This window comes from Magnolia sinica, chromosome 3 (genome assembly GCF_029962835.1).
Source record: "Magnolia sinica isolate HGM2019 chromosome 3, MsV1, whole genome shotgun sequence".
NCBI lineage: Eukaryota > Viridiplantae > Streptophyta > Magnoliopsida > Magnoliales > Magnoliaceae > Magnolia > Magnolia sinica.
This window is the reverse complement of record NC_080575.1, coordinates 92,842,074-92,850,511: the sequence shown is the minus strand read 5'-3', so window position 1 is coordinate 92,850,511 and position 8,438 is coordinate 92,842,074. Positions and strand designations below refer to the sequence as shown.

General features: G+C 37.4%; 1 protein-coding gene and 2 long non-coding RNA genes across 6 annotated transcripts; all 3 read left to right on the top strand.

The window, feature by feature from the left end:
• LOC131240245 (uncharacterized) lies at positions 1 to 4,263 on the top strand. Its single transcript, XR_009168674.1, has 3 exons — positions 1 to 485; positions 689 to 762; positions 4,045 to 4,263. It is a non-coding gene; the product is annotated as an uncharacterized LOC131240245 (long non-coding RNA).
• Positions 4,264 to 4,847: 584 nt separating this feature from the next.
• On the top strand, positions 4,848 to 6,193 carry LOC131240244 (uncharacterized). The gene is made up of 2 exons (XR_009168673.1): positions 4,848 to 5,577; positions 5,685 to 6,193. It is a non-coding gene; the product is annotated as an uncharacterized LOC131240244 (long non-coding RNA).
• Position 6,194: 1 nt separating this feature from the next.
• LOC131240243 (cytochrome P450 89A2-like) lies at positions 6,195 to 7,567 on the top strand. 4 transcript variants are annotated; one of them, XR_009168670.1, is made up of 3 exons: positions 6,195 to 6,691; positions 6,799 to 6,887; positions 6,996 to 7,069. XR_009168670.1 is itself a non-coding variant. In XM_058238371.1 (3 exons), the coding sequence occupies exons 1-3, from the start codon at positions 6,649 to 6,651 to the stop codon at positions 7,532 to 7,534; spliced, it is 516 nt and encodes a 171-aa protein (XP_058094354.1). In that variant the 5' UTR covers positions 6,195 to 6,648; the 3' UTR covers positions 7,535 to 7,567. The 4 variants fall into 4 exon arrangements, 1 of the variants encoding a protein (XP_058094354.1); XR_009168671.1 differs by having other exon boundaries at positions 6,792 to 6,887; XM_058238371.1 differs by lacking the exon at positions 6,996 to 7,069 and adding an exon at positions 7,151 to 7,567.
• The last annotated feature ends 871 nt before the right edge of the window (positions 7,568 to 8,438 follow it).

Here is an 8,438-nt window from a genome sequence, read left to right as displayed (position 1 = left end):
AAACAGATGGACGGAATGGATTCGATTAGAACCCTCTCAGTGGACCCCACAAGGCCCGAGAGTCACATTACTGTATATCTGCCACATACTACTAAATGATTGTCATCCTTTCCTCGTGCCAAAACGCCCTAAACCCTCTTTTCCACCGTCTCCCTCTCTCTCTCAGTCTCCGTTTCTTCCGATCTCCCTCATCCCGATCTCAACCCTCTCTCTCGATCTCCCTCTCACTCTCCCTCTCTCTCTCTCTCGATCTCCCTCTCCCTGTTCGACTCTAGATCTGCAACATCCCCACACATGGGAGAAGAGATCGAGAGGAGACGACAGTCCCCACACATGGGGTATCTGATATTGTAGAAGCAGCAGCTCCGTATGAGGTGTTTGATCTATCGTCAGACTGAAGGGAGGGAGTGCGTGGGTGCAGCAACAACAACAGCATGAAGACGATGGAATCTGCCTGATCTACCCTTCTCCTTCTCAGATCTGTAGTAAGTCTCTCTCTCTCTCTCTCTCTCTCTCTCTCTCTCTCTCTCTCTCTCTCTCTCTTCCCCTTGAATCTCGACCCTTGATCTCTACAGATCCATGTCCTCGGATCTCTAGATCAGAACCCTAGGGCCCATTCTACACTTCGTAATTGGAATTCGCTGGTTTTCGTGAAATGGGATAATCGATTTTTGATGTTTGGATGCAGTTTGCAATTTGTTAGGGGTTTGAGAGAGCGAGAGAGACGAAGAATACTGACGAAATTCGAGACAGAGTAACACGGTAAAGGGGCTGAGCTTTCACAGCAAGAGGCCATGGATCCCTTGCAAAGTGCCTTTTCAATCCCTTGCACGGATTGTTGTCTTAGAACTCCTCTTTCTCTTTTATAATTTGATCTAAAATGTTTATATCCAAGCAATGATGATGTTATCATGTGCTTGTGTTCATTGCATTGATATGTGGCTGATCAAGTATATGTTTTACTTTTCATTTCCAAGTGTTTTTGAAAAAATAAAAAAATAAATTCTGATTTCTCTCAAATTTATGCTCTCTTGAGCTTGATTCAAGGTTCAGGAGGTTGATCTGCTTGTTCCCTGGGCATAATAAGAAGGGTAGGTTCTAAGTGGTGATAAAACCTGCTAACATCTTTTGTGGAGTGATTGATCTATCCTAGGAAAGTTATTACACAATGCTTGGGCAAAAAGGTTGTAAAATACTGTCAGTGTTTGCAGTTTGTATTGCTAGTGCCTATACTATGATAATTCAATCAATGGTACTCAAGCCCTGACTGTGGATGCCCATGCACGCACACACAAAAAGGAAGGAAAAAAAAAAAAAAAACTGGATTGGAAGACTCCTGACCCTTCAACAGCTGGCCAGGAAGGTTAAGAAAGAAAATACAGCTATGGTTTGCTTTCAACCAATAGAAGGGCCAAATTATCTATAGTTACAATCTTCCAACATGGTGGATGTTTTGTGCATGGACAATCCATTGTTAGGTTCGTCCATGGTGGATCTTCCAACATGCATCATTTCATCTAAACAAATACATTTCTTAATCAAATGCTATTAATTTTGAGGCCAATTCCAAAACTTTTCCAACCTTTTTGAAATTTCTTTTCTTGCATACCCAATTTTGTTCTTAATGCGAAGGACAAAAGCATACAAAAATTCTGTATACTTCTCAATCAAAACCAATGTATTTTTCAATTGCAACACGAACAGAGCACATCTATGAATAGAGCTAGTCCTAATGACAATGACTTGGGCATGCTCGAATTTGAACAGAGCACATCTTGTTCAAATCTCCTCTGTTTATGTGAATACATTGCTACTACTACATATCTCAAGGAATTTGGATATAAACATGAAAAGGTATACATAGTATTCTACCAGTTAACTTGATGAGTGAACCCACCAATGTTTCTGCGTTCTTTCGTAACTACGGCATCTTGCAAAATATGATCTATATCTTGGGCATTAGAATATCGGGAGAAAATGGCAACCACAGTTATATGAGTTGTTTGTGATAATTTTGCTTCTGATGTTCTTGGCTTGTTTGGATGCTCTTCTGAAATCTAATATGAAACCACCTTTTTTTAATTATAGATTCACCCATTTATTTTCTCAACTTTTGGTAGTTCATTGTACAATGTTTTATTTTTGAATTTTCAAATTGCAAACACAGTAATACAAGTTTAGATGATTTTTCTCCTGACTATCTCAGCTTGTTTGGATGCTCTCTTCAAATATGATTTGAGACCACCTTTTTTTATTATAGATTGACCCTTTATTTTTCTTTCTTTTTGTAGTTTATAGTACAAAGTTGTACTGTTGAATTTCAAATGACAGTAGTTTGAGTTGTTTGTGATAATTTTGCTTCTAATGTTCTTGGCTTGTTTGGATGCTCTTCTTAAATCTAATTTAAAACCACCGTTTTTGATAGATTGACCTTTATTTTTTCTACTTATTGTAGTCCATTGTATACATACTTTTAAAATTTCCATTGTCAATTGAATTATATGAGTAGTTTGTGCTAGTTTTTGTTTCTGATGTTCTTGGCTTGTTTGGATACTCTTTTGAAATTTGATTTGAGAATTTTAAGACTACATGGTTTGGCGTTCTTAGTTTTTTTTTTTTTTTTTTTTTCCTGTTTTTAGACCTTTCAGGCACCAGCAAAAGGGCAAAGCCTGCTGTAAGAAAATATAGAAATCCTCTACTTGGATATTTTTCTTTTTTAATGTTTATGGTTGTGTATCGTCTTATGGATTCGTCACTGGACTTGGTATTAAAGAGGGAAACTGCTTACGACCTTACTTTATATATGTAGTTCATATAGTTCTACCATGTTTAGATGTTGAATTGCTCATCCGCCGTGTTTGATCTGATTGAATGAGCTTTAACGAGTTATGGCTATGATTGGATGAAAGTTGCATATGCATATTATGAGTTGATGGTTGACATACAATTGTTGTTTGGAATCCATAGTATTTCAATGAATTGGGGGTGAAGCAAAGTGATTTAATGAAGCTAATGTTGTTTTCTGAAATTGCAACAAAAAACTTTGGGTTCGAGGTTAACTAAAAATCTCCCAGTTCAAAGGTTTTAGCCTAGTGATCGATATAAAAATTTGTAGGCTCTCTATATATCTTTTTATCATTTCTTTTCTTGTAATAAATTCAAATTCAAATTCAAAATAAATAAATCCATCTATAACATCTATGTCAGCTTTTCTTCTTAAATGCATCAAAACGTTTTAGAAGCTGCAGCTAAGGGTGTCAATAGGCCAGGCTTGGCTTGGAACAGCTAGTTGGTAGTCCAAAGGCTGCAGTTGAGGAAGTTACACGGCAAAGGGGTGAGTTTCCTTAGTAATTCCTTCATGAATACCATCAGTACAATTTTCTATTTATATTATGACCATGCCTTTTTCGTGCTATGCTTATTTAGGTGGCTCATCCAAATAAAATTGCTGTTGGGGGTCATTCCTATGGGGATTCATGATGGCAAACCTCCTAGCACATGCTCCCCAACTTTTTCTGCTGTGGAATTGCTCGTTCTGGAGCGTACAACAGAATGCTTACTCCTTTTGGTTTTCAGGTATGGCCTCATTCATGATACCTATTGAAATTGGTTGATTGCCAACCATCGAAGGCCTTATGAAATCTAATAGGGTGAATTATTACCTCTTGGAAATAAAGTTCCTATTTGTGTGGAAATGTCAAGGCGATGCATGTGGCTGATTCAGTTATTTTCTATGCTTGTAATGTATGCTCGAGTGTATTGATGTACTTGTTAGTGTATCTTTTGAGATGCTTATAGATATATATTTTAGGTTTTTTCTTTTTCTGTTTGTGTTCTTCCTGGAGTCTCCCTTTTGTTTTTGCTTTCTTTCCTTTTCTGGTGCATGCAGACTGGAACCTGAGCGTATTGCACAGACTCTTTAGCCAGATCATTGGATAATACCTCTAGCTTAGGATTTTTAATGTTGCATTTGTTGATATTAATTTTGGGTTTTGTAGTGAGGGTTTTTCATTTAACAACTGTTGGGCTTGCTTTGGCTTGCAGGATGCAAGGGGAAATGATGTGGATCTTAGCACTTACAAGGGAAAAGTTCTGTTGGTTGTAAATGTCGCATCTCAGTGGTAGATCATCACATCAGATTATTCTCCTATTTTTATATATTTTTTTCATTCTATTTTGCTATAATCTAATTGATTGTTTGCAGTGGATTGACTAACTCAAACTACACATAACTTAGCTATACGAAAATTTTAACCAACACATACCTTTAAAGCTAATAACTGGCAAATATCCATCTGGTGCCTGATGTGACTCAATCTCTAACTGGATCCAAATCCATTTAAGTCAGATTGGCTTGCCTGGGGCATCCCGAAGTACCATCTAGTTCTTCTATTTTTCTCCCTTAAGTTGCGACTCTAATACAAGAATATTTGAAAAGAGCATCTGCTGAAGAAAATTCCTCACTCTTAAGTGATCCTGTTTTCATCAAATGTGCAGGTTTATTTCACCATGTATGACCAACTCAAAAGCATGCTTTATTCAGATGGTTAGTTTTACGATGTTTTACCCTGGTTGTTAATGAAGTGAAGAATCATCAATTGTTTTATTGACATTTCTATCACAACTTATTTAATCTTTTGAATTTAAGTAATTAAATTTTCGGCCTACTTTTGTCTTCCTGTCAAGACTCTAATGTGTTGGAAGTTGCATCGCTGTAGAATAATGGGAACCATCAACTCTCAATAGGTGCCAACATCATAGTTGCTGCTGGTGCTGGAGCTGCAACAACCATTGCCACCAATCCACTCTAGGTGGTCAAGACGAGATTTCAGGTATTTCACATATGATGAATCCTTTGTGTCCTTCTGTTTTTGAAATATCATATAGGATAAATCCTAAAGGCTTAGATGATGATGATGATAAATCTAACTTACCTGTGGTCATTGCACTTAAATTTGTGAATGGGTTCCTGCAATTTTCTTCCGGTAATTTTATACTTGCTTTCTTGTTCCAATCGTCTTAGGAGTTGTTATCTTGTTGTTACATGGAAGATTTATGCATTCCCATGTATTAGTGATTTAAATACAATAGCATTCTCTCTTTCCAAACAAACATGAGATGGTCTTGAAACAGAAATTCAGAAATCCTAGTAAGTGTAAAAATCCCAAAATCATAATTTTTTTTTCTCTGCTCCTGAAATTGCCATGAGCCAAACAGCCTAAAGAAATCTATCCCTACTTGATGCATATGAAAACCGTACTCCATTTGATATATCTTCCTTTATTTAAGCGTTATAGATTTATAGAACCTGTTAGGATTAGCTACTGCTAGAAATGGAAAATTATGAAAAACATATACTCTAGCCTCAAAGATTTAATAAACATATAAAGGAAGATTCAGGTTGGACAAGTACAGGAAACTTGTACTGCAAAAGAACTATGTGAAATTCTTGGTAGTTTTCACTCGTGTTATGACAAAAAAAAAAAATCAGCTTCTTTGATAATCCTTTTATTTTTTTTGTTCTTTAAATCAGCTCTATACTCGCAAGCATAGTTGGTTGGCCTCAGTGTGTGGAAGGTTAGTGTCTTCTCTACCTTCAATCACATTGGAGCGACTGCATTTAGTTTTTTAGCTCATGGTTCATTTCTATCGTCCTTTTTTTTGTGTTGTACATCATGGATCAGCAAGGCGAGGGTCTGTTTTAGGCAGATAACAATATGCAGTGGTAGTTGATGTAGTTAATTGAAGAACTTGAACTCAAGGGTCTGTTTGGATAGTGATTAGTGAGACAAGAAAAGATTGTTACCCAAGATTTTCATGACACAGATTCCCATGGATTCCATTTGGGAGGTTTTACTCGCATATGTTACCTGCTCCGTGGGCATTTATGCCATTTTAATCTAATGTTGTTATGTTACTAATGGACATGCATTCATGTTGAACTTGTCCACATTTTGCTATGGTCTTTCAAAGTTCTCTGGTGGGGTAATGAGTACCCTTGACTTCTATCAATCTCCCCCTGTTGATTTCTTACCGTTTCTTCCAATAATCTGCAGCATACATAAGGGATTCTGCTTTCGTCAAGGAGTTTCATCAGCAATTTCAGATCTCACCGAAAGGTTGCTTCTTGAGGAGCGAGACCCCCCTGCAACTCCCCAGGAGAGTCTTTATGAGGCGCCTCCATTTGATGGGGTGCTTATGGGTTTATTTCTCTCTTAGTTTTTTTTTCCCTTCTTTTTAATGCTGTTCTTGTTGTTGATATTTTTCTCTTGGGTGTCTTGTTCTTTTATGTGTGATGCTTCCAATGATACATTTTTATTTTCCTGTGGGTTGCTCCCATTTCTATTTTATTTTCATTGCTTTCTATTTTGCTTATAGTAAGGCTATTTGGTTTTATTTATATCAGGCATAGGTGGACTGGTAGATATGAAGCCCATCCATGGGACAACAGCTGCAAGGAAGGCCAAACTAGAGAAGGAAGGCAAGGTTAGTAAAACAATAGGGGGATAACCATTTTCAGCATTGTTGGTTTTTCCCTTTCACTTTTCCTTCTTTTTTTTTTTGTTTTTTTTGTTTTTTGTTTTTTGGTTTGAGTTTTTTGAATTGTTGGCCTAACTGCTAAGATATGTGGTTTGTCTGGTTGTTTGCATGTGCGATTGCAATCCAATCGAATGCCTAGCAGTTTATTTGGGTGAGCCTTCTCTTTCATTCCTTTCAAGTTTTTGAAATTTTCTTTAATCATCCAATACAACATCCTCTTTATTTATTGTACCTTTTATTGCCATTTGTAGATTTTAGGGGGGTATGATATTGAAGAGAGAGCTAAAAGAGCTTACGACTTAGCGGCGCTCAAGTATTGGGGACCTTCAACTCATATCAACTTCCCGGTATATGATTCATAGCAAGCGAAATGGATTAATCTATCAATCTCTCTCTTTACCGAAACTGTGGTTCTCGTGTTTTCTGATGTTGGCCTTAAAATGGATTCTTTGCAGTTGGATAGCTACCACGGAGAACTCGCAGAAATGAAGAACATGAGCAGGCAGGAATATGTTGCACATTTGAAAAGGTATGAATTATCCCTGTTATCCTACAGCAGCAGCAGCAGGCCGACTATTCACTTTCTGGCCTCAAAATGAGTTCTTTGCAGTTGGATAACTACCACGGAGAACTCGCAGAAATGAAGAACATGAGCAAGCAGGAATATGTTGCACATTTGAAAAGGTATGAATTATCCCTGTTATCCTACAGCAGTAGCAGGCCGACTCTTGGCGATACGCAGAAGACAGGAAGAGATTTTTATCCCTCTCATACGGACACAACGTCCACATCACTGCAATGGATCATGGCGAACCTGGTGAAGCGTCAGGATGTGCAGGCCAAGTTGGTGGAAGAGATCGATCGGGTTGTGGGGGATGGACGAGAAGACATTGAAGAGGAGGATTTGCAGCGGATGTCATATCTGAAGGCAGTGATCATTCTAGAAAAGAGCAAGGAATCGTTGGATTATAGAAGCCTGGAAATGAAATGTTGAATTGAAATTGGAAATTGGTATAAAAATTGAAATGTGTACCTAGAAAAGACGGAAAAGATTGTGTGAACTAGTCTTTTTTTTTTTTTTTTTGTAATTATCTAGCATATAATACAAGTAGATTACATACCCCTCTCTCTCATACAATGAACAAAGGGGTTTAAAATTGTTCTTAAAATTCCGTCCTAAAATCTGACTGTTGGCAACATTAATAGGCGTTCAAAAACATTTCTAATATTGTGCCTGAAATGTGGCCGTTGGCACCAAACGGTTTAAAACCGTTCCTAAAGTTCTGGTTTTAAAAATTGAAATGGTACCCAAAACGGTTCTGAGCCGTTCCTGTTTTCTGCGACGCCTCAATAATGATGGTTTGAAACCGTTCCTGAAGCATTTAGGAACGGTTTTAAACCGTTCCTAAATGACGATTTTGGTTTAGTGCTCGCGATTATCATACAATTGTGTCATTTCCAAGGTAGAAGGCTCACAATTATTTTTAAATGGTGATTAATTAACAATCATGGGAATCTCAGCCAATAATTTCCTTGGAATGTTAACTCATAGTCTTGACTCAAAAGTTTCCTCATTCTTCTCTTTGTATTTTGTCTCTCGGGTGAATGGACATAATAAATTCAGTTGTTGGAATATTAACTCATGACTCTTGACTCGGTAGTCTTCTCATTTTTCTCCTTGCATTTTGGTCTCTTTGGTGAATGGACAGTATTTAATTTGGTGGTTGGAATATTAACTCATGAGTCATGACTCTTGACTAAGAAGTCTTCCTTTTTTCTCTTTGCATTTTGGTATCATAAGGGATGGACGGTGCTTAACCCAATAAGTCACTGAACCTCCTGAAAATGTATTCCCTGAGCCCCACTACAATAGATTAACAAAACATGATTTGATTGAA